The following is a 25,254-nucleotide window of genomic DNA, read 5'->3' on the forward strand; positions in this document are numbered from 1 at the left end:
TAGCCATCACCACCCTTGCTTGGAATAATCATTTGAAGCTTTGCTCTTAGGTTCCTCTGCTAAGTTTTCATTTTTTCCATTTAAAAATAAAATATTTTTAAGGAAAAACTAATAAGTAACACACTTTGGCATAAACTTCAACAGCAGTATGAGGGACTGAAGCCACTGAAGAGTTCCCGATTCACAAAGCCACACCACATTTCCACAAGGCAGCTGTCTGGTTTCATCACAAGGAGGCACAGCACAGCATGCAGGTAAACCTTTCTGATAGCATCAGCACAGCTCTAATCTCTGCTCTCTGAGCTGACCTGATACCTGCTACTTAATCAAGCTCCACTTCACCTGGACATATGCCACAGCCCCTTCAGTCTCCTTCCACAGCCTCAACACTCCCCTCCTGGTGAACTGGCAGATCTCCAGGACTACCGGTTGCTATCTTCACAGTTTAGCTGAAGTCCCGGCTTTGTTTGCTGATTCTGCTGTTGCAGAAACCCCAGGCCCAGAACCTTGTTTCCGATACCTGACCTGAAAGTTCAGTTGCAACTCAGAGAGTCCACTGTTTTCTGTGTCCCTTATATGTTACTATATGTTCTTCCTTATTATGCATATTACAGGAGCAGTCAGCTCTACTAGGAACAGCAATCAGTGATACTAGATGCCATACAAGCAAAAGAGCCCTCACCACAGAAAAAAAGTTTTTACTCAGAATGGACAAAGGATGGAAGCATTTTCTCTCTGCTGGGCAAAGGAGAAATTAAGCACATGGATATCAAGCAGCCTCGCCACATCCACAAAGTCAGTGACAAATGTAGGGATTAAATTCCAGTCTTGCACCCTTGCAATAGGATGCAATTCCTCCTATTAACAAAGACAGCAGGAGGCATGATTCTCCTGAAAGTAAGGCCCAAGTTTTCTCCTATAAGCCACTCATCTGAAAGACTACACAAAGTTAGTAGACACTTGTAAAAGAAGTCAGCCTGCTACCGATCATGAGCACAGCCAGCAACAGACAGAACTTCCACCTTCCTAAAGATGCCTTCCATTTGGGGATATGCTGGACACTTAAATATAAAATAGTTATTCCAGTACTTCAGGTCTGAAGTCAGAGGACAGGAAGACAAATCAGACAAATTAAATTCCATTGATGTCCAGTAAATTTAAAAAGAAAAAAAGAAAAAGAGGATGCAATACTCCGAAAAGGACATATGGCTGTCTACCATACTCAGCGTGAGCAATATCCAAATACATCTAGTTCCTGAAGGTAATCCAATTTTGAAAAAGGCAAGAGCATCATCATGAAAAAATCTTCTAGAAGACATGCACACATTTCCAGATAGATTCACCTGCTCTAGCCATGGTGAAGCTTCACTGTGGGAAGAAAGATTCAGACCCACAGAGTGCAGTTATGGTTGGGCAAGCAAGCAGCAGGAAACCCATGCAGCAACTGTGTATATCGTGGGTGATCCCAGTCCTGGGAAAGGAAAATCTCTTGGTGGTTTCAGCCATCCCCACTCCAATACCCTGCAGTGCCAGGTCCAAAGCTGCAACCACTATTAGCTGCTGTGGGCCAGGGAAGAGGAGGATGACTACTGCCTCCTACAACCTCAATATCAACAAATCAGAGTGGGATCACTGCAGGTGGAAACTCTTGGCAAAAACAATAAAGCAGCTACTACATATTTCAACAGGTTCAAAGTAACCTCAGATGTTAGGAGCAGATGCTCCTTTCCACCCCCTGGGATTTTGAAATGGTTTATGTGTTTCCTCCCTTTTCCCTAAGAGGGCAGGGTGCTGACGGAATTAGCTGGAGAAAGAGCCAGCGCAATACTAATTACCCTCAGCTACCCAGGAGACCGCAGTACCTTCAGCTAATTGCGCAATCACCGCTCCCCCACTTCAGATCCCCCAGTGAGAGGGCCTCTTGCCCCCGGCATCTGAACTGCAAAATAATCCCACTCACCTGTATTTTAAAAGGGCACGCTTGAAAATCCTAAATGTCTAAAGCAAACTCATTAGGATTTGTTTCCGCGGCCTATCATATAGCATGGGGACTACTGCACTGACCGAAACAAGGGAACTGCTCATGTCAACACGTTTGACATGGTGTTGTCACTAACCCTGTTATTAGACTGCACACGTACCTGAAATCCACATCTGAGCTCATAGCCTGAAGCACTCCACAGCCAAGTCTCTGCAAGAGACTCTCTCATAAAGTTAAATATTAAATGTGCACCTCAAAAAATGGCCCAGTTTCATATTTATGAAGACACTACTTTTCCACTTATGCATTTTTGAAATGTTAAATATAGAACATTTTAAGGTGCATTTAGTGCTTGTAAAGAGCCCTGAAAACTGTATTCCTCTAGAGAGCAATCTGTAAAAGACAAAGTTCTCCCATTCCATTCCCCTGAACCATGTCAACCCAGTTGCAAAAAGGCCTTCTATGAAAAGAAAGGCCTTCTATGAAAAGAATAACAGCCCCTCAGAGGACCCCAAACTTATCCAAGACTCAGCAACCTTATCACCAGGACGCTCAAATTCCAGGTGACCATGCCACTTAGTAGAAAGCGGACACATTAATAGAAAAAAATAGGCACAGGAAGAAAAACTCCACAAGAGGCCAGGGGTTGCTTCTAAAAGCTTAGATCCGTTCACATGCACCTCAAATGTTGCAAGAAGTCTCCAGGTGCTTTGAACCCTTGCTCTGTCAGGGAAGCATGAGCCTGCAGACAAATGCTAAGGATACAGCTTTCTCCCAGGCTGCTCCACGTGCAGCACAGGCTCCTGAAAGACCCAACAGTGCACACACAGTGAGGAGACAGGTACTGGCAGCCAGGGATTACACAAGCTCTCCTTGCTACTAGTCCTGCTGATACCATGCCATCAGAGTGGCCAAGGTGCGAATAACAAAGTGTACCAGGCTCTCACACATCAAGACCACAGTCCTCAATTCCATGTCTGTCCTCTTGGCCTGGTTTTCCAAAGCAGTAAAAACTGCTACAGTACCCTTCTTTCCATCCTCCTCACTGCCAGCCCTCCTTAACAGCATTTGAACAGTGATCTGACCTGCTGCCAGGTGATCTGACCTGCTGACAGGTGATCAGCAGGTCAGATCACCTGAAATCAAGGTAGAAGGCCCACTTCAAGCTCCTACAACTTCCACAAACTGTCCATGAGGGAAACTGTGCAGGACCCACCTGTTATTAATTGTCTAGCAGCAGCCAGATGTCCAAGTATTACAGGGCTGTCAACCAAACAGTACATGTACAGCTGCAGATGCAGACTGTGCTGCTTCTTATCGAGTCATCATGGACAAGGAGGGAACAGCCGGGATTAACATAGAGAGATGGGGCAAGCAAAGGAGGTGAGGAAAGCATCCATCCTACCAAACCACCCTTCCTCAGTTGTGCTCCTCGTGGAAACACATGGGGGTTATTTAGCATACAGGGGAAACCCACAGGAAAGAGCATGCCCTTCCCAAAACTTTGTTCTTCATCTCCCCTTCAGGTGATGCAACACATACAGGTGTACGAAGAGACCACGGCTTTGATCAGAAGCAGGTGTGGTGGGAGTGCAATCCAGCAGCACCACTCAGCATCTGCACAGCTGAGACTGACTCATGGGCGTAGTCTAAAGCCACTGCTGTCCTCCCCTTTCTTTCAGAGAAGACAGGCTTTCTCCCGCTCTAGCTGGTGTAACTCAGAGCCCTGCCAAGGACATGTCAGGCTAGGATTTACTTAGCTCTCTCCAATGATTCCTGGCATGACCTGTCCTGGTCACCAAGGCTCTCTGCAGACCAGGGCTGTGTGCCTTTTTGCACCCAGCCACAGCTTACCCAATCAACTAGGAAGACAATTTTTGAAGGCATCAGAGAAAAAGCACTGTCCACTCCACCAGCAATGAAGAGCACACAGTCACTCCTTTGTCCTTCAGAACCCCTGCATGCTGTTCAGTGGTGTGCCTCGTGTGACATGCAGTGCAGATAATGCAAGGGCGGGAAGGGGGAACCACAGGGAAGAAAAGAAGCTCTTAAAAACGAGGACAGCAAGAACTTGGCTGAATTCAAGCGACAACGTGCACATTTCTGCCCCCCTTAATGCTGCCTCTGACACTCACCTGCACTGGCAGTAGGTACAATATAACCTGCTCAGACTGGGAGGATCAGGGGTGAGGGTGGATGGGCAGAGGTAAAATGGGGTGTCTGAATCCCTGCGCTGGGAGAAACACAATCCTCAAAGCTAATCACTTGCAAAGTGAACTTCTCTGGACTTGGCCTCCTTTCAGTACTGATACAAAAATTATTTTATTCCAGTATAACTGGGTACAATTATTTCTATAACCAAAATATTTATACGAGTATAAAACACTTCTGTGGATGTAGCTGTACCAGTGTGTGCGTTCCTCAGAGAGCTTTCTTCCTCTGCTTATAATGGATTACCTAAAACCATTTTACAGTGGCTGTAGATGCTTAAGGCTATTGCCTGCAGTAGAAGGGAGCACAGAGTTTACTTCCAGCTGCAGGAGCCCATCTCTCATGTTGGACAGCCCCTGCCTGTCCCCTTCCTTTCAGAGACACACAACTCACTCTGACACATACCTCTAGAAATTACAGTTTGGGTTTATCAAATAGGGGCATCTCACAAATTAATTAATGAGGATTTGTGAAGCACTGTGAAGATTTTAGGTGCTAAGTATTATTATTACTAATTTAATCTACATCCCCATTCAGTCCTCAGCCTCTCCTGTGAAACTGCCAACAGTGATGCCAATTAGCAGTAATTGTTGTGGTGGTTTTGTGACAAGGCTATTTGCCAACTGGGAGTGAGACACAGACCACCAACTCATTTCCCGTGAATTGCCCCACAGCTGCCAACAGCAACAACTTCCAGGCACAACAACCTGCTCACCACTCCAGCCAGAATCCTGGCAGTAGGAGATACTGTATCCTATTACAGTTGTCCCATTACAGCTCCTCAGGGACACAGCCTGCAAGGCACATACAAAACTTTTAACTAGGGATAAACCAAGGCACCTTTTTGGTTTAGGTTTCGTTTTGGTTTTTTCCTCCTACACTAGTTCAGTACATGACCCAGCAACTGATGCTGATACTGCAATACTAAGATGCTCATCTGGCATAATTTCATTTTAAACTTTACTCATTTCCATTCATGCTTGATGAAAATCACATTCTGATTCACACATAGGCCTCACTGTGGTGGCAAACTGTAAAGGCAGCACTAAAACGAAGGGAATTGTCAGTGTAGGGTGCAGTAAATCTTGTACTTGGGAGAACTGTTAAAAGAGTTTTAACATAAGCAAAGAGGTATATCTTGTTATCAGCTGCCCACAGAGATTTGGAGGACTTTAAAGAGACACAAACAACTAACAGTATTCTCTAATCAATGCACATCATCTCAGCACCGAAACTTTCTATTATTTATATATTTTTAATACATCTAATTGAAAGGACAACAACACATAAACTGTATGAATCATAGCTCTCTCAAGCAATTAGATTTGTTATCCCTGCAGACTGCAAACAGTACGTTGGCTTTTTATTCTAATGTGAATTCAATCCCTTGTCAGCTGCCCCACGCATGAGAATACACCTCCTCTCTTTCATCAGGAAAGATATCAACAGCAGGAAACTAGCCCTTCTTTCATCTCTGAGGCACCCACCCACCTTTCCAAAGGCTTTTCAACCAGGTGTGGAAATCTTCCTGAATCTGTGCTGAAAGATCCCTTAATTATTATGGCAAAGGAGGTAAATCCTTTGAGAGCAGCATGCTCCAAGCAGCAGTCTTCTGATGTTTACTCATCCAGTAGTTGCTTAGTTTGACAGTGCATTAGAAGAGCTTGTAAGAAATTCTTTGGAATTCTATTGTATAGGCATGAAACTCCTACAGAGAGGAGCTGCTTTTTCAGATGTCGTTATATAATTAAACAAGAAAGAGGAAAAAAAATAAGCAGCAGCAGCAGCAAGCTCCCTTTCTGGCACAAGCCTTACACAGTGCTCAACCTGCCAGTATATTGCATCAGATTCCCACTGCAAGGCCAATTCACAGCAGCTGAGTAGCCGAACCCCTGACTGTTATCTCCCGCTAACCTACTTCACACTCAGAAGGCAGTAAGTAGGACTGTTTATTGCATCTTCCTTCCTGAGGAGCTGCCCACTACACCAGGATTAGCGGGGGTTTGAGCTTGCAATTAGGCTTGAGGTCTCACAAGCATTAGAAAATGTATTTTTTTAACAAATTTGAAACACCTAACACTACCGTATGCTACTCAGTAAGTAAACTCCAGGTATCTGTTACTCTGCGATAAAGTCTGTCAAGGTTCTGACACTGTGATGACTACTATTTTATTATGTTCCTAGACATGCTTTGAAACCCCGCAGAAAAGGGGGATTAATTTACCCATCATCAAGTGCTTATCAAGGAAGACCCCTGAGACTTGCAGGAAGGAGACCACACAAACAGGCCTTTGCTCACAGGTCTCATCACCTGAACACCTGGCCAAGGCCCCCTGACTCTCCTGCACTGGCAGCTTTTTTTTTTTCCCCCCATGATGGAGATTTGCTCCCAGATAGGACACCATTCCTTACAGCTGAGGCCCACCCCAACATCATCAACAGGGGTTCTTGTGCTTCTCACTGAAGCAGCCTATCACAGGCACTTTACAAAGGGAAATTAAACTTCTTCCCACCACTCAACAGCAATCCAGAAAACAAAAGGTCCAGCAGTCCTGAATTCAATGAGATAAGATACGTGACCTTTTACACCACAGAAATAAGAGCCCACTCCAAACCCAGCAAGCTAACAGAGACTCCTGTTGATTTCAAAGGGCTTTGGATCTGGCCTGAAAATGCAAACCTCACTGTGCATTCAGACACTGCTCCACAATGCACTTCCAAACAAAACTATATTTAGATTCAATGGGAATTCTGTAGATCATACAGGAACTCTTTGAATGAAAATGAAGGTCAGTAGGGTTTGGCTTCCTCTTCAGACCCTACCCCCCCCATTCTTGCAAACATCCAGATAAGCATTGTTTAGAAAACAATACCTTACTTCCAAATGTTATCAAAACCCCAACACACATTTTGTGAGCCCTGAAACAGAATCGCAAAGTCCTCGTTGCATTTTGCCCTATCAGCTAACCCTTAGTATCTCCTCAGGTGTCTAGGCATGACTCTATCAAGACTTTTTTTCACCTGTACCAGCTTTGAAGTTTTTTTTCATGTGCCCTGACTAAAGGAAAAGAGTCAAGAATAATAAAGACCTCTGATATACAGAAAACAAACAAGGAAAGGAAAAACTGCAGACAACTAGAACACACGTGTTAAAGGAAACCTCTGGCGTCCCCATACACTTTCTCCATTCATTACCAGACACAAAGGGCCATCGAGAAGCACAAACTGGAAGAAAACGACACAGCCCTGGCTTGCCTGAGCGACACTAAGAGCAAGAACGAGCCCATCAGCCAGGGACGCATATCCAACCACCCAGACCGCAAAAGTCCAGCAAAACCATACCGCTTAAAGTTTCCTCCAGTGCCACAAACACCAGTGGGTGACTTCCAGCTGCATTTTATGGGCTCCTCGGAAGGAGGAGCTGAACCGCTGCTACCGGCAGCTTCTCCTGGGAAGGATGAAAGCAAAGCCCACCCGCAGCATCGAGCCGGCATCCCCGAAAGAGTGTCACCAGGGCTGGGAGGCAGAGGCGGCTCCCCTGAAGCGGCTCTGAGGCACCCACACGGCGCTCGCCTGCTGTCCGCTCCACTCGCCCAACTCGCTACTATTCTTCGGGTTTTAACTGTTTCTGGCAGCCGACGGCTGTAACAGAGAGCGAGCACTCAGCTGCACAGGTTCACTTTATCAGAAAGGCTGGGACGGGAAATCCTTGAACTTTTGAAGAACGCACATGGGTTGGGAATCGTCGGCTTTGCCGTCACGCTGTCCTCCCAAACTCGCGGGGATACACACCTGATCCCGCCTGGGCTGGGGACCAGGCCCCCGCGGCCCTCACCACCACCACCTCCCGCGACCGGCCAGAGTTGCTCGGCGCTGTACGGACGGCCTGGGCGCACTTACCGGCGGAGCGTTGGGCAGGCAGCCGCCGGCGGCCAGCCGCGCCGCCTGCCTCCTCAGCTCGGCCAGCTGGGCCTGGCAGCTCCGGCACCAGCCCCCGGCCGCCGCCCGCTCCAGCGGCCGCGGCTCGGCGCCCGCGGCGGCCCCCGCTCCCTCGGGTGGCGGGCGGCTGGCGCAGCGCTCCTCCTCGGCGGCGGCCGACGGCCTCTTCCTCGGGGAGAGCTCCCGCACCGCGCTCCCCTCCGCCACCTGCGGAGAGAACAGAGCTCAGCGCCGCAGATCGCGGAGACAACGCAGCTCCCACCACCCTCGCGGGGAAAAAAAAAGGGGGGGGGAAGGAAAATTAAAAAAAAAAAGAAAAAGAAAAAGAAGCCCTAACACGGAGGATAGGAGTGCTGTAACAACTTACCCCCGGCGACCGGGGCTCAGGGCCCAGACCCTTCCTGCCGGCGATCATGGTAGCGGGGGATGCGCCCCTGCCCCGCGCCCCGCTCCGCTCCGCTAGTGCGGGCGGTGTGGTGCCCAGAGGCGCGGGCGGCCCGCAGCGTCCATGGCCGGGGGGGGGCGGAGGTGCCAACAGTGAGCTCGCTGGTTCCCCGCCGTCCGGACTGCGGCTCTAGGTGATGTTGCCTCCCATGTTGAGGAGGGAGTGAAGTTTGGGTTGCAAGAGGGAGGCGGAGTGAACTCCCCACGACGGCACGGGGAAGGACCCAGAGCACGGGAGCACGTCGGCAAAAAAAGCTGGAAAAGTGCTTGTAGGGCAGGGAGGAGGGGCTGGGCGGGGGCGGCGGGGCTCGGCCAGGACGGGCTGGGGCATAGGTTTGGGATTGCTGGTCGGGGAGGTGCCGTTTCATAGTGACCCTGATAGCCCCAAACCGGTGTGACTAAAGTGCGGATACTCCTGCAGTTGTCTCCTTCATGCTCCAACACCCAAGTTCCCCGGGAGTGAGGAATAAAAGGGCTAGGCTGAGGGTACCGGTCCTGCTGGCGAGCGCAGGGGGCGGGAAAGCCGCGCAGGCATCGGCCCTTTGCGCGGGAGCGGTGGATGCAGACCAGCTGCAAATGGGGTCTAGGGGACCGGTGGGGTCCGCTCCCGCGGCCGATGCTCTCCGGCGCGGGCTTGGGGGCGCCCTACGCCCCTCCGCGGGCAGATGCGCGATGCTGCGGGGTTCAGCCCCGCCGGGGCCGGGCCGACTCCCCAGCCGCTCGGTGGGCGTGATGGGATGTTCCTACATGTGAAAATTGACCTGACAGATGGAGAAATTAACGTTCTCAGCTAATTGTCTACTTGGCTGCCGCTGCGGCTCGTATATTTAGGACTTTTTTTTCCTGTTTGTCTCCCCAGAGAGAGGAACATGCGCCACTGTCTCTCATTGTCGCCCCGCTGCCCGGTCCCGTTGCCCCAGGCTGGCGGCGGTGGGCAGGAGCAGCGCCGGGACTAGCCCGGGCGCCGCAGCCCGGTGCCGCCGCCCCGTGCTTGTGACCAGAGCGCCACCTGCCGGCGCCGCCGCGCGGCTGCACACGGGAGCCCCCGGTCCCACCCGGGACGGACCCGGAGCCGGACCCGGCAACCTCGCGTGGGAGCCGCGCCGGGAGATGGCGGCGGCGGAGGCTTCCCCCAGCGATGCCAAACACGGCTCCTGGTCTCCTTGCCCGCCACCGCGAGGGTAGGTAATGGTGGCACTGGACCGCGGGGTGGGGTCTGAGGGGATGTGAGCAGCGCCGAGCACAAAGAGTGGGGAAAACATATATATGTGGGGGTAAAAAATCCTCCCCCCTCCAAGAGGCACCTTCCCCAGCCGCTTCAACGTCCCTGGCTCTCCCGAGCACGTCTAAGGCGTCGTCCCCCCCACCCCAAAATGGGTGGGTGCCCCAACGAGAGCCGGAGCGCAAAGAGGGGCCCCGCACCGCGGGCAGAGCCCCGGACGCTCCGGCAGCTGCCCCCGCCCGCCCGGGCTGCCCGCATAGAGCCCGAACAAAGTTTTGGTGGGGAGGTGAAGAAGAGAGACAGGGGAGCGCAGGCTGACGCCCAGGGCTGCCCCGTCCCACTCCTCGGGGCGGGTAGTGGGACTGGCACAGATACAGGCACCCGGGCGTCGCGCATAGCTCCCTTCTCCCGCCCGCTCGGGACTCTGAAGGTGTCCGGGAACTTCCTCCAAAATTTCATGTGTCCGAATAACGGCAGCACAATGCTTCCGCGGCCCCAGGTGTCAGGCTGGATGGGGCGGGGGGCGAGAGGCTGTGCTCCCGGGCCGGCGCTGGGGCTGAGCCGCGCTGCGCGGCTGAACCTCCTCCTTTTCTTACTAAGTAAAATAAAACCTTCCTGGAAACAGCAGGACGCGGTGCCCCCACGCCCCGCCCGAGGCCGGGGGCACGCAGGGCGCCGCCGTGCGCGGGTGGAGCCGCGGGAGCGGGCCCGGCAGTGCGGTCCCCCCGCGCCGCCCCGCGCCGCTCCGCGGAGGCGCCAGGACTGTTCGTGGTGCTGAAACCCGCCCCGGCACGGCCGCCGACAACTTCGCACCGCCAAGTTGGCCGCCCCCTTCCCGTGAGCCGGGCCGGGGCAAGGCAAGCAGCCGCCCCTCCCCGGATCTCCTCCCAGTCCCCAGCCCCCCGCGGCCGGGGCAAGGTCCCGTTACCTTGGCTTTCCGCCGCAGGAGGTGGCTGGTGAAGCCGAAGATGATCTCCGAGTCCAAGCACAAGGCTCCTATCTCCAGGAGGCTGGGGTTTTTCCTCGTGGCGTTGGAGGCATCGGGCGATTTTTGAAAAGCCATAGTTTGGGGTTGGAAATATCCAGCTCCCTGAGCGGAGGCGATGTATTTGTATACACAAGCGGGGGGGAGGGGGGAGAAGAAAAAAGAAAAAAATAAAAAGAAAAAAATAAAAGGATAAAATAGCAAACACTTCCCACCCCTTAAAAAAGGAGGAAAAAAAAGAAAAGAAGCTAGACACGGGTGAGTTACTCTGTCACCCGCCGGGATGCGCGCTGCCGGGGTGAGGTAGCCAGCAGCCGGGCAGACCCACCAGACTCCCGCCTCTCTCCGCCTCTCCCCGCCGCTCTCCCTCCCGTTTTACCCCCCCTCCAGCGCACCTTGCCTGACGAGCGGGCGCGGTGCGGGCCCCGCTCAGCGCCCACCCGGCGCCGCGGCCGGGGCCGCCGGTGCGCTGGGTGCGCGGGGCCGACAGCGCCCTGCTCCCCCGCCGCCGGCCATCAGCTCGCCGACCGAGGGGGCTTCCACCGCCCGCTGGCCAGGAGCCCGCCCCGCGAGCTTCCTGCCTCCCCCCATCCACTGCTGGGTGGGTTTAGTGGCTGGGTTGGTGGGGTTTTTTTTCCCTCCTCCTTCTCCTCCTCCTCCGGGGTGAGCGCAAGGAGGGAAAAGCTGCCAGTGAAGTCAGTTTAGGAGGGGAAAAAGACACGCACAAAGAGAATGAGGGGGGACATGGGGGAGAAGGAAAGAAAAAAATAGGAAGGAAACAACAAAAAAAAGGGAAGGAAAAAACCAAAACAATAAAACCACAAAGCTTGCGGGAGCAGAAGTGAAGCACTTTCCCGAAGGGATCCGGCCTTTCACTCTTCTGAAAAGCTTCGCCCTCTTTTTTCCCCTCTGCTTGATTTTATTTGTGGTGGGTGAGGGCAACAGGGAGGGAGCGAGTTCCTCCTCCCCCAGGGGGTCCAGAAGCAGGTCCCTGATGCGGCCCCAGGGAGAGGCCGCACACACACATCCCCCCGGTTGCCTCCCCGGCCGCCCCTCGCCGCCGCGGCACTGCGTGCCCCCACGCGTGTCCCAGCCTGGGGACCGGCGCAGAGCTCTCGGCTCGGGGCCGTCAGCCGAGGCGCGGCCCCTCCCGTCGGGGCGGGCGGGATGCATCGGACTCCCCGGGGGCTCTGAGCATAGCGCTAATCCCCGCCCGGGCACTTTCCCGCTAAACAAGTACTTCGCCCCCTAACAAAAGCGTTATATCGCTTGGTAACGCCCGCCGTGGAAGGGAGTTGAACGATCGGTTTAGCTGGGCTCCACGGGGCAGCGCGACCCCCCGCGGGCTCCGCATCGGCACTGGGCGCTGCTGTGGGGGGGGGATACGGGGAGCAACGCCGCGGCCGGTCCCTCTCTTTCCTCCGCAACTGCACTCCGGGCTGGGCCGAGGTCCTGCCCCGCTGCCCGGCCACGGCCGGCACGTCGAGAGGGAGCTGCGGGGTGGGGAGGGAGGGAGTGACAGAGGAAGGGGAAGGGAAGGGAAGGGAAGGGAAGGGAAGGGAAGGGAAGGGAAGGGAAGGGAAGGGAAGGGAAGGGAAGGGAAGGGAAGGGAAGGGAAGGGAAGGGAAGGGAAGGGAAGGGAAGGTCTTAAGTTGCTATTGCCACAAAAGGACACCATAGCTTACCTTTATTCTGAATTTATCAGGTCACCTGGGCTTCCAGCTAATGGTGAGCTTATGTGTTAGAGGGCAGAGGTGCATTAATAAGCGGCTCTGTATGATGGAGGTGGAATACAGGTGTCACAGGCAGGCACAGGATGGTTGCTGGAGGGAGGAAAGAAGGATGGGAATGGTGAGATGCTTACAGCAAAGGTGCCAGGATTTGTTTGACTCTTTATTGCATCCCTTCCTGATGTAGGCTTCTCAGTGCAGAGATGTGCCCATGTATGAGCTGGTTCCTGAACCTACCTGGGAATGGAGGATGCAGGGCCCCAGCCCTTGTGCCACCTTGCGCAGACTCATCCTCTCACCCCCTGCCAGCCCAATCCCAGCCTTCTGTCTTTGCATGCACTATGCATGCAAAGTCTTCCACCACCCTCCCCTGCACAAGTGGGACATTGTCCTGCCCCAGAATATCCCCATGCTTGGAAGGTGCCACTTTACCAAGAAGGTGGGAAGAAGAGGGTGAAGAGGAGGGCAGAAGGAAAAACTGTTCAAGCAAAACAGTGGTGTGGACATCAGCTGTTCATGTAAAGAGTGTCTCACACAGGCTCTCAGCCCACATGCTCAGCATGAGGTAGAACAGTGCCTGCCACCAGAATCCAAAGCATGAAATGTTATTTCCCATGCACTGGGGATAGAGGCTTGGAAACATCCAAGGGCAGAGACAAACATGGCCAGGCCAGGAAGTCTTGTTGCCCAGTTTGGAGGAGGCCTGAGGACCCTGTCCCCATCTGCCATATCTTCAGCCCAACCCAAGTTTAAGCACTCACACCGTGCTGGGCTGGCCCCACGGAGAGTCCTGCTCATCCCTGCCCCCAGGCTACCTCCAGCCTACCAGGTCTCCCTTCCCCACCACAGTTCACTCCTGTTCCCTGGCTCTTGGCAAGGACCTTAGGAAGGTCTGGGTCTAAAATACCCCGGAATGTCAGGCACAGAGCAGAGGGTCCCTGTGCAACCCCAACCTCACCCCTAATCCTGGAGAGTCTCTCTTCAGTCACCCCTATTAAAGCAAATATCTCCCTACCCCACCACCCTCAGGTGTCTTGCCAATAAATGAGCTGAAGGGAAAGTTATTACCTTTTATTCATGGCGTCTAAACTGAAGTAAGACATCAGCAGAGGGAGTGTACATAATAATGGACTAGATAAAGTCCATTTTTCTTGGGCCCTCTGAAACCGATCCCCAAGCATTAAAATGGGTCTCTTAATAAATACCTTATCTCCCTGCCACAGAGCCCTGGCTGCAGATAACCAGACAGCCATTACTGTACTTCTGAAATAACCCCATTTCCATCAGGGACACTTCAAACAGGCTCCTCTTTAAAGACTCCCCGCTCCTCGCTGAGAGGAGGTGGGGAAGGCTTGAACCTCCCTGGGTGGGCGAGCCAGCAAGGGACAGGGGATTTAATCCAAGTCCCCAAGCAGGGGAGGAGGGTTGCTGCATTGCAATGCGTTCCCTTCCACAAGTAACCACAGAGCAAGACGTTCCTGCTGTGAGCCAAAAGCCTACATCCATCCCCACCATGCTCTGCATTGGGGTGAATGGTGCTGGGCTCCCACAGTTCTGCTCCCCTGGGCGCGCTCTGCAAGCATAGAGAAAGTTGGGCAGGAAAGCAGGGACACAGCAGGCAGCTTCCATCTCCTCATGGGAAAAGGCCTTCCCAGTGTGCACCTCCCAGGTTGTAAGGTGATGCCATACAGGTTGCACTTTATTAATGCACCATACAGGTGATAGTGGATTTATTAAATATATTGCTGTGATTTCACATTTAATTTACTAAGAATACAATGGTTTGGGCTAGAGGACCCAAGGGAAATCTAGGCAACAGTGAGCAAAAATCCATGAAATTCAATGTAGCACACTAATCATGGAGGCATTATAGTATTAATTGCTATAATGATATACTTCTAATCCTATCTTACACTGCACCACATAATTTCATTGGGTAAGAGAGGAAAGGAATTAAATTTAGTTCAATACAGACAAGCGTGTAACTTAATAGAGTAGTTTGACTCCTGCACACTCACAGGTTTAGGGCTAACGTCACGTAATGCACTCCACACTGGGGAAGGAGGACGGCACAAGACTTTTGACACCCTCACAGAAATCTGGAAGCAATATGGAAAAGTGTTAGATTTCTGCTTTTCAAGAGGCAACCCAGCCACATAAAGGATAATTAGAATTCGTTGTAAAGATGATTTATCATGTCTATCATTGTGCTTGAAAAGGCTAGGTCACCCATGAATGCTGATGAAATTTCAAAGATCTGCTCCCCAAGGACTTCCTGCATCTGCTGCCCTCTGAGATGGGGAAATAGCCCGGGGCAAGCTTCTCATTAATACCGCAGGAAAATATAAGCATTTTGTCCGACATAACATTTTTCTTCGGTATTATACCTGACACGATCAGACCTTTAACGTGGTAATAGGGCTCACTTTAAAGTTCGTGTACTCGGTGTCGTGCCCCCCCCACCCCCCGTCCCAGTTTCAGCTGGGTAGCAGCTCTCTCTTTAACAGGCGGTGGTTTGACCCGAAGCACACTTTCTCCCCTAACAAATATTGTGTGAGGTGGGCGGAGGTGGTAAAAGTAGCTTTTGATCTTGTTTGTATAATATGCAAAAGGACATCAAAGCGAGGGAAGAGGGGGAGGGAAGCAGAGCAGGAATAGCCCTAGTCACTGGAACACCGAATCGCTCATGAATAGCTAAATAAAACGTAATTTGGAAAACACGAAAAATTAGTGGTTCTTTAAAGAGGTAGATGGTGGAGCGGGCTGGGAGCGCGGCCAGGGCAGGCGGGCACGTCCCGTTTCAAAGCCAGCCCCGAGAGCAACCGAAGCGGAGCCCAAACCTCGGAGGGAGGACGGGAAAGCCCCGGGGCCGCCGCTCGCCAGGACCCCGCGGAGCCTCCCCGCCCCGCCGTCCGGGAGGCGGCTCCCGCCGGCCGCATCCCGCCCGGGGCACGCGGGGCAGCGGCGGTGGGGAGCCGGCGGGGGGAGTCCGGGGGTGTCCGGAGCCGCTCCCCGGAGGGGTGAAGAGAAGCCGGTTTTCCCGCAGGGCGCTGCAGGTTTCGGGGCGTTCCCGGGCGCTCCCCACCGCGGCCAAGGTGGGGAGAGGAGCGTGGAGGGGGGCTGGGAGCGGCGGGGGCGCCTGTTTGTTTGGGGTTGGGTTGTTTGTTTGTTTGCCTTGTGGCCTCTCCTTTATCTTGATCGGGGCTGGTTGCCGGCACGGGGTTTAATTGATTTGCGGGCGGGCAGTTGAGACCATCAAGGGAAACTTCAGCCCTTCCAGACAGTGCAGAAAATAACGATCGTATCGGTGAAACCGGTGCGAAGAGCAAACACAGCCTCTCCCCCCGCGTATGTTCACAGGCAGATGGGGCTGGGGCCACCCCAGAGATCCGAGGGTGCCCAGGTGAAGCTGCAGGGCCGGGCCGGCTGCCTGGGACACCCTCGGGACCCGGGGGGCCCCAGAGGAGCCCCCAGTGTCACCCAGTTGCCCGCTGCAGCCTGAGGGCTGCAAGAGGGAAGAAGCTGGCGGGATGCACCTGCACCAGAAGGGCTGGGAAGGACTCATGGAAAAGAGTGGCCAAATTCACACCCACCCACCCCACCCCCCTGACACAGATTTCCTCTCTGTCCCCGAGGTGAGCTAGGCTGGCCAACCCAGTCCTGCCTCCAGGCAGCTCTGTGCCCGGATGCCTCCTTCCCACAACACTGGGGCTCTCACTTGTCTGGTGCTTCCTTGCCACCCCTGTGGTCCTGTGGGATCCAGCCCAGCCTGCAGGACCCCTTTTCAGTTCCCATCACAGTAACGGCGCTACCTGTAATGCCAAGACCATGTCCCACCTGTGCTTGGGGCAATTCAGGTGGCTCTCAGTCTCGAGCAAAGCAGCGGCTTAAGCAATCCCCAGGTCATGACCTGCCTTGTAGGGGAGGGCTGGATGCAAGGACTCTCCTGTCACTGCCTGGCCTCGGCAGCCCAGAGCTGATCTCGGGCCTGCTCTGGCTTGGTCCCCTGCCTCTCCGTGACCCTGCTCTCCAAGGGGAGATCAAAAGCCCTCCGGTAAACAACTAGTGAAGGTCAGGGGAAGGAAAGCCTGACACCACTTAATGAAAGACGGTTGCAGACAATCTTTTGCTCAGTTGTGCGTGTCTGGGAGGCGTGGGGATCTCTGTGTTCAAGCTTTTTAATTTCCATTCTAATTTGCAAGTCATAAAGAGAGACAGTATGCAGTCCATGGTCTCCTGTCTAATTTCTTGTCACGCTAATCATGCCAGTTTAACCCTCACTCACTTCCCTAGGTGCTTTTATGCTCAGCCCTAGCTACCATCTCCTCTGCGAAACAGCCTACCCGGACACATTAGTATCCTGCTTGCACTATAGATCTGTGGTTCTAAGACTATTTCAGTGACCTCTGCCCAGATGTAGCAGCAGCCCACAGGAAGAGTGAGAAAAAACAAATCCCAACACCCTGCCTCCTTGATAATGTTTGGTTGGATGTTTTTTCAGGAGGTAGTGGGAGTGAGGATTACTTTTTCTGAGCTCTGTCCGCCTGTCTAGAACCACCTTTTCCCTCGGTGCGAGGACACGCATCCGGAGAGTCCCTTGCAAGGCTGTGCAGGGCAGGGGGGAGGCGCAAAGCCCGGTCCCCTTGCCGTGATGCTAGGGTCGGGGACCCCGCAGCGCCTCCCTGGGTCGGAGCAGGCCGAGCCGGGCGTCGGGAGCGGCGGTTCAGCACCGCGGACAGCGGTCCCGCTCCAGCACGGTCCCCCGCCGCCCCTCCCGCTCCTCCTGCGGAGAAGCAGGACTCTGGAGAAGATGCCCCGGCCCGCTGCGCCTCAGCAAGCGTGTGTATGTGATGTTAAAAACAAAAGAGCTTGCAGCATCAGCTGGGGTTGTGTTTTTGACAGAGGGATTCCACGGACTGCAAGGGATGGGTGGTGGCAGACCAGACAGGTCTCGCAGAGCGAGTGCTCTGGACTGTTCTGCTCTCTCCCGTGACAGGTTTGCATTACCAAGCCCACACAGACAGCGTGAGAAACTATAAAAGTCACCCGTGCCTTAAACCAGGTGGCAGGCCCTCGATGCCCACCGCTGCCCGTGGGCAGATCCTCACTCTGCTGCGGGGTGCAAACGAGGATTAACCGGGTGTCCTCCTCCTCCTCGCGTTACCAGAGTGACTCCGGCTGGTGGGGCTGCGAGTGCCCTGCACAGCAAACGGGGCACAAGGAAGGCTTCGTGCGAGGGCAAGGAGAGAGGGAGCAGACCAGCCCTGGCTTCCAGCCCTCATCAGGCACCTCCCCCCCGTCTCCCCAGTATGGAGCACACGAAGTTTAGCCCCGAGGCACTCTTGTGACAAACAGCTAGTTTAAAAACCAAACATCACGTTCTACATAACCATATTTTCGTCAAAGTGAAAACTGCATCACAACAAAAATGGAAATATCTAGGAAGTTGCAGCAGAAAGAATCAGCTTTGCTGGCCACACACTTTGCTGGCATTGTGGATGCCCCATCCCTGAAAGTGTTCAAGGCCAAGCCGGATGTGGTTTTTAGCAACCTGGTTTAGTGGAAGGTGCCTGCCCATGGTAGGGGGATTGGAACTGGATGATCTTTAAGGTCCAACCCAAACCATTCTGTGAATCTGTGATTTACAATTTGTGGCTTGAGAACATATCGAGCACAGCCCTGGAAATACAGCCTCCTCCCCTCCCTCACCCCCCACTACAGAGTGAAGGTTACATTGTAAGGAACAAAGTCAGAAAACATATTCTGGAGAGCTCAGTGGGGCCTCTTCTTGTATCCCATCTCAGCTCATCCAACATCTTGCCTTACTGGAGAAGTTGCTGCTTTATTTCCTTCACCACATTGGATCTTGAGTGCATTCTTCTTACTGCCCTGGCCAAAGCTAAATCCTTTAACCAAGCAGAAAGACTCCATTTTCTAAATTCAATTTTAAAAATATATTTGATTGCAATGAGAAAATTGTGTATCTCAAATAACATGGGGCTACTTTGTCAGTAGCCCCAAGAGACAAAGAACAGAGCAGGCAATTATCTGTCAGCAGCTGAGTGGCTCCTCGAAGCAGATTTCACTCACAGCAACAGGCAGGAACTTTTTGATTGAAAAATACCGGTAATCCTGAAAACTGAGCTGGAATACCGAACCTCAGGTATACACAGGACAAGAAGTATTTATCAGCCTTCGAGCAGCAGCAGCGGTCCCAGGGCGGCCCAGGGCGCCCGCGGAGCGCAGCGGTTCCCGGTCTGCGCTTCTCTCTCTCGGCAGATGGCACTGCTCCGCCAGGAACCGCCCGGGAGCCGGGTGCCCGCCCCGCCCCTTCCCCGGCGGCACCGGGACCGGGCGGTGAGTGGGGAGAGGCACCGACGGCAAGAGAGCTGACGAGAAGGAGCGAAGTCGAGTGGGCCGGGGAACACTTGCATGGCAACGTCTGGAATTCAGCCATGTCTTTTGCACATTATCTTAGATAAAGTCCCAATAAACCATGTAGCACAACAGACTAATGAATCAGCAGACAATCAACGGTTCTCCTTTCTATCCTCCTTTTTCTTCCTCTCCATCCTGCATGAGAGTGCTTTATAAAGGCAGTTTTAAAATCAAGTTGCTAGACCAACCAATTCATCTGCTGGACCTCTTCAGAAAACCGTATTTTTCGAGTTATTTGACTTCTGTGCCAAAGTTTGGCTGTATATTGTTTATTCTCAGTCGTAAGATAGAAAGGATGAAGACCTGAACCAGTGTCAGGGTGCTGACAGCCTGAGAGGGCAAAGGAGAATTAATGCAGTTTTCTGTGAAACAAGGAAGAAAGGGGGTGTGAGAGCATCAGTCTGGCACATGGAAAACATTGCTGGAGAGCCTATGACACAAAGAGTGATGACAGGTTCTTGCATAATATGACACTTAAAACTACAAATGCTTCACTAAACTGGAAAATCACTCCCTCTGTACCCATTCAGACCCAGACATTCTCAGGCTACAAACACTTCACTTACACATGAAGCTGCTATGGGCTTACCAACGTTCTTGCATTTGTATTCCTGGGCCATCCTGAACCAGGATGGTTCAACATCACGAAGAAAATGAAGAGCAAGACCAGCTCCAGCTACTGGCAGAGTAAGCAGTTGTCTAGAGCAGCAGCAACCAGACATGGCAGAATGACCATAAGCTCCAATGCCCCTATTCCCTTTGCCAGAGCTCTAGAAAGCCAGGCTGGAAGCTACGGACCCTGATGTGGAAAAAGGAAAGATCTCTCTGGCGCTTTCATACAGGCACATCTTCCCCACAACAGTAGGGACACCAAGCCAAAATCTCTCCCCCTTTTTTTTCCCTCCTAATTGCAGAAGACACCTCGCCTATGCCCTTATTTATACAGCACTGTATCAAATATTGGCTGTTTTGCCTGCACGGTTGAGAAGCCTTCAGCCACTCTGCTGAACATATCAAGCCAAAACATTCATCACACACCAGATGCAAATTGATCATTCGAACAAAGGAAAAGTTTGTTTCCAGTGGGGGAGGAAAGAATTCAGAAACATCTTCTTCAGAAGACTAAAACAATAACTGGGAGATGCAGCTCCCTGGGTCACTGATTCTGCTATCTAAACCTTAACAGGGAGTTACCTCAAAAAATAGAACAACTTTGAGCAACAAAGGTTACTTTCTCCTTCTGGCAGGTGGGAGTGGAGGAAGAGGTCAGAATGAAACAGGATTTTGGAAATGCAGTCAGGAAGATGATGATGAAGATGAAGGGAAACGACGGAAAATAAAGGGAAACATAGATGGCAAAGGAAGGCTAAGAAAAGGCCAGAAAAAGTAGCAATCCCATGCAGAGGCAGACACCCCACAGGTAGATGAGGAGTCAAAACTTCACTGAAATAGCCCCCAAAGTAAATGAATATCTAAGGCACTCTTTTTTCTACCCTTTTCCTAACACATTCATCCTAATCCTTCTCCTTCCCCCACCAGGATGCCCATCCCCTTCTTGCCTTCATTTCAACTCACCTCTTTAATCAAACTCACCCAGAAACATGACCTTAGTACAGCACAATGAACACACTGATGGGATGCTTTCCTAGGCCAGTGCCTCACCGTGTTGACCTGCAGCAAGATATACCACCCATCCACTGCTGATCCACCATCTATCCATGAACAGCAAGAGGTCCCAGCTCCTCTGGCAACATGACAGCTCTTCTGGCCCTATCATAGCCTATTATTTTCAGCTCCTTAATAGATCTTGCTAAGTTCCCAGCAGACAGTCAGGAATAACCCCAGTTTATACAAAGCTGCATGTACTCAGTGCCAACTCCCAACCACTCTGAAGTCAAATCCACAGCTACAGGGAGGGTGACAGCAGCAGAAAAGTCTTCAGTTATATTGTTGGAACTTATCCTTGCGAAGATGATAGTTCCCATTTTGTCAACACCAGTGACACAAAAGTCATGATTGAAAGCACCCAAATCAAAGAGCTAAGCCACCAGGCTTAGAGCCTACACCACCAGGACTTAAACAGTTCTCTACAGCTTGGACACAGAGGGTGACATAGCACATGCTGCCACCAAACAAATGGCCCTTTGCCTTTTTTTCTCCTAACTAACCACTCACACAGGACGAGGAGCACAGGAGAGGATGGTTCACCATTACAATTATGTCAGCTCATAGTATTATTTTTTTGTTAACTACCTTAGTTACATTAATGCTGGTATAACTAAATGTGGCAAAACAGTTACAGGCATGCAGGTCCCAGAGGTCGCTTCTCATGTCTCTGAATGATCTTCTGTCCCAGGACAGAACAGTTGCTACCAGCAGTAAAGAATGTCTCTTGGGCTAATACTTAGCCCTGCTGAAAAGTCAGCTTTTAAAGGTAGGTGGGCAACAACTTGTTTATTATTTCTATTACAATCAGAAATTTTCTCAAGAGACATTATATAAAAAGTGAACTATAACTTAATCTATGCTTTTTCTGGAATTCATGGTACATGGAAGACTATTGATACTTGCTCTCCATAGGAAACCGCCTGAAGCCAGGTTAGTTCTCTCTCTGTCAAAAAATACAGACCTATGCAAACACATTCTGCATTTGTTTTTATTGATCAATACATAACAAGTAATAATAATTCATAGCTTCATGGAGCCATATTCATAGGCTGAAACTTCAGTGATAGAAACACTGTTCCCTGATCACTACAGTATTACTAAATAGCATCTGAAGTCATGGCTGTATGGGTTCAGACTGACACCAGCCCAGATGTAGTTAAGTATTGGGCAGCAAGTGAATACCGGCAATGCCCATGCTCCTGGATGCCAACAGGCTGAAAGATGCAGTATCTTACACCACGACAGATACGGTATCTAGACGGCTTACAATTAAGTCTAAATACGGATTTTGGAGCTACGTTTAGGTTTTGGGGCTGGAAAGGCATGTCTTTGCAAGATGCTGGCCTCTTCTAGTAAATGTTTAATACACAGTCTGCACACTCGTAAAAATCCAGTGCTTGTTTTTGAAGTAGTGTGGTCACTCTGTTTTTTTCTTTAAACCCTTATTACAAAATGGAATGCATAAGAAGAGCCAGGAAAAATATGTTTGTATTTACTAGGGAAAGAAAAATAGGGAGGGAGGACATGAACAACATTATTATATGTGATGAATCTCCTGTTTATTTTAGAGAGTCTGGAAATTGCCTTATTTTTTCAATCGGACCACATGTCTTTGTAAAAGATGTGTTCCATTCCAAACCATAAATATTCCAGGGACATCATATTAGTAGTGTTATGCAAGAGAGGGAACTAGCTTATCCCAATGGAAGGCATTCACACTGCCTCCTGACACAAATTTGATTTAAGCCTGTCTTCCACACTCCCTCTATAGTAAAGGGTATTCTGCCCAGGAGCCTCACTATAGTCCTGTCCTCCCTTTGGACATGTCTGGGAAGATAAGCCTCTCACATACGCCATCTAAAATTAGTGTCATGTGAATACCCTCTTCTGGCCTTAGAAACTTTGGGTCTATGAAAACAATAAACCACTATTCTTTAATTTGACATGATCACAACTGCCTTTTACAATTTTAAATCTGAATCTGGTTAGAAGGAGCCTGGGATGCCACCATTTTGTTCTTGAGTATTTGACAATGTGCTACTGCGGTATGAAGCCAACAGTGGTCCCCAAAGAAACCTGCACAGCTCAGCTGAGTCCACATCAAGCTGTGTGAATGTGAAAGGGCAAGCACGGCCTCATGAGGCAAGTTTACATACAGGCTGCAGTGAGAGTGGAAGGATCAAGTCAGAATAAAAATCCTGTCAGACTTTCTCCTTCTAATTCTCAATCACTTTTTAGATCCCATCCATCCATGGGAGAGATTAAGGTGCCCAGGAACATGATCCACAGAAGTGTGCATACACCACAGGAAGCTGCTTATTTTGAGATGAAAAATTCAGGAGGAAGCTCAAGACACTGCAAAGAGAAAGGCTATGATGCAAAGATCCTCTTCGTTCTCCAGATCCTCATTGCCTGGAGCTAGTTGCTTATGAATTCTGTCCCCCAGGCAATAGAGGCATTAAGGAGAGGTCTTTCCAGATCTCTTGCTGTCAGAATTTAATGGCCCTTCTCAACAGCCCACCAAAAGTAATTTTCCTATGCACCAATTGAGCTTCACAAGCCTTCTGACCCGGTAATAAGATTAGCAAAACACAGGTTGGGCCAGACAGCACTGGGGATTAGGAATTGCTGGTTTTACCTGAAATGACAAACGCACGGATCATTGTAGCAGTTTTAGTATCTTCTTATTGTTTATTCTGTTCCATCAGTGTACACAAATAACTGGTGTTTTCCTGAGTTTGAGCCCATGTGAAAGAGAAAATATTTAGCTTTCTGTTTGGATGTCATACTATTAATAGAGAACATCTTTAGAGGCTTATTACAATGCAATATTGCCAATTCCAAGCACTAAGAAAATGAAGAAAAAAAGAAGAGGACATAATGAATCTCCACCCTACAACAAAAATCACGAGTAAAAATGGCTTTGATTCCATTTGTTTACCAGTTTCTGAGCATTTCTGTGTCATGAGATTACTATTTCAAACCCTTCTCCACAATGAGAGCTAGGAACTGTCTTAAATAAAGATTCTCAGCTATCCCTAAATCACACAAATCCTGAAGCTGGAGCCTTCAGGGCAAAAAGCATCTAACAAAACAAGCTAGCAAGGAACAAAAACAGCTAACAAGGTAGTTGGGATGAAAATACCAGAGCAATTAATGAACCATCGACACCAAGCAGGTTCATAAGGATGGCTATGATGCAAGACCCGGAAAAACAAAAAAACTCAAAATGTACATTTGCTAGAACAGATTAAAACTGCCTACAATTTAAAAAGGGTCGATACATTACACTTTGGGTATTAATCCAGATGAACTATACACAATGTTCCTGTGAAAAAAATAACCAAACAAAACCCCTCACCCAAAAAAACCAGTTGGGGCTTTTGATTTGAAGCCAGTTCTCCCAGTCCTGATTTCTTATGGAGTCACGAAAAAAGCTACTGGCAAAAATATCTCTCTGTAAGACTCATGAAATGTGGTAACTAAACATTATTATAAATTTATTTCATCTTGACACCAAAACAGCTCTACAGCTGTTTTATGATACTATGAAGGTTAAACTACTACAGAACAAGTACTCCTGCATGCAGCTACTATAAAAGTGTCACAGAATTATTTCTAATTTTAGTGCCCGTTATTCTAAAAATTGCTTCCCGCTGCACTCCAGGAAGCGAGAAAAAAGGTGATTCACATAAACTTAGCAGCTGAGAAACAGCATGGATATAACCAATGGAGCAGAGCAGCTATGTACAACTAGAAGGGTTGCATTGTCTAAGACTGCAGGGACTCACAAGGGGGCTCAAGTAACCATAGTCCACAATGTGTAAATCTTGTGGCTGATTTAGTGATCCTGCCCCACTTTCTAGCAAACTAGGAGAAACAGGTTCTTTTAGGGTAGAATGAGTCTCACTTATTTCAGCCATCCAGTTTAAGGTGACGAGATGAATCACACTGGAGAATGGCCATTTGTCTGCACTAACCATAGTTAGTCCAGGCAACTTTTTTTTTTTTTTTTTTTTTTACATTTTTTCAAGTGAATCATATCCAGGTGTCCAATAAAAGGTAAACTGGCAGAACACTACTCCAGCTTCAGACACTGTTACATCCCCCAACCCTGGGACCCAAATTTGTCACAAAAAAGAGAAAGAAACAATCTCAAACAGTAGATCACACAAATTTCCCAGACATGCTTGTACAAGTTAGTGCTTCCAAAAGGTATTACCTTTACTGGTATTCCCAGATACCAATAGAAAACATAATCTGAGAGACGGGTCTGCCTAAGCTTATCAAAAACACGACATGAAGCCATGTAAACTAAAACAAGATATAAATCACTGATCTCTGTATGAGACAGAGATAGAACAAAAACTACTTAATGAGATGATCACCATCACTCATTGGCTACCATTATAAATTGCTGTATGCTACGAACAACTTTAAAATGAAAGTTGTGCAAAGTCTAAAATCACAGGTTGTCAGCTAAATCTTTGTCAAATAAGGGAACCAGAAACAAATGAGCTAGCAAAAAAATCATGCATGTTATCAAGCACGGACTTTGTCACCCCATTTATCTCATGGGGATGCCGCTACTGCTGATATGGACAATTAACTGTATTTGGAAAATATATTTTTCAAA

At 50.3% G+C, this 25,254-nt stretch overlaps 1 protein-coding gene across 2 annotated transcripts in view; it reads right to left on the reverse strand.

Annotated features, from left to right (window-relative positions):
* Nucleotides 1–11,293, reverse strand: part of KIF26A (kinesin family member 26A) — a 105,572-nt gene extending 94,279 nt beyond the window's left edge. For both annotated transcript variants that reach the window (XM_030484459.1, XM_030484458.1), the window contains exons 1-3: nucleotides 11,178–11,293; nucleotides 10,726–10,887; nucleotides 8,093–8,338 (exon numbers count right to left, since the gene is read on the reverse strand). In XM_030484459.1, coding sequence (XP_030340319.1) covers nucleotides 8,093–8,338; nucleotides 10,726–10,860 — 381 coding nt within the window. In that variant the 5' untranslated portion in view covers nucleotides 10,861–10,887; nucleotides 11,178–11,293. The remainder of the gene's footprint in view (nucleotides 1–8,092; nucleotides 8,339–10,725; nucleotides 10,888–11,177) is intronic.
* Between the last annotated feature and the right edge of the window lie 13,961 nt (nucleotides 11,294–25,254).

This window comes from Strigops habroptila, chromosome 4 (assembly GCF_004027225.2).
Source record: "Strigops habroptila isolate Jane chromosome 4, bStrHab1.2.pri, whole genome shotgun sequence".
NCBI classification, from domain to species: Eukaryota; Metazoa; Chordata; class Aves; order Psittaciformes; family Psittacidae; genus Strigops; species Strigops habroptila.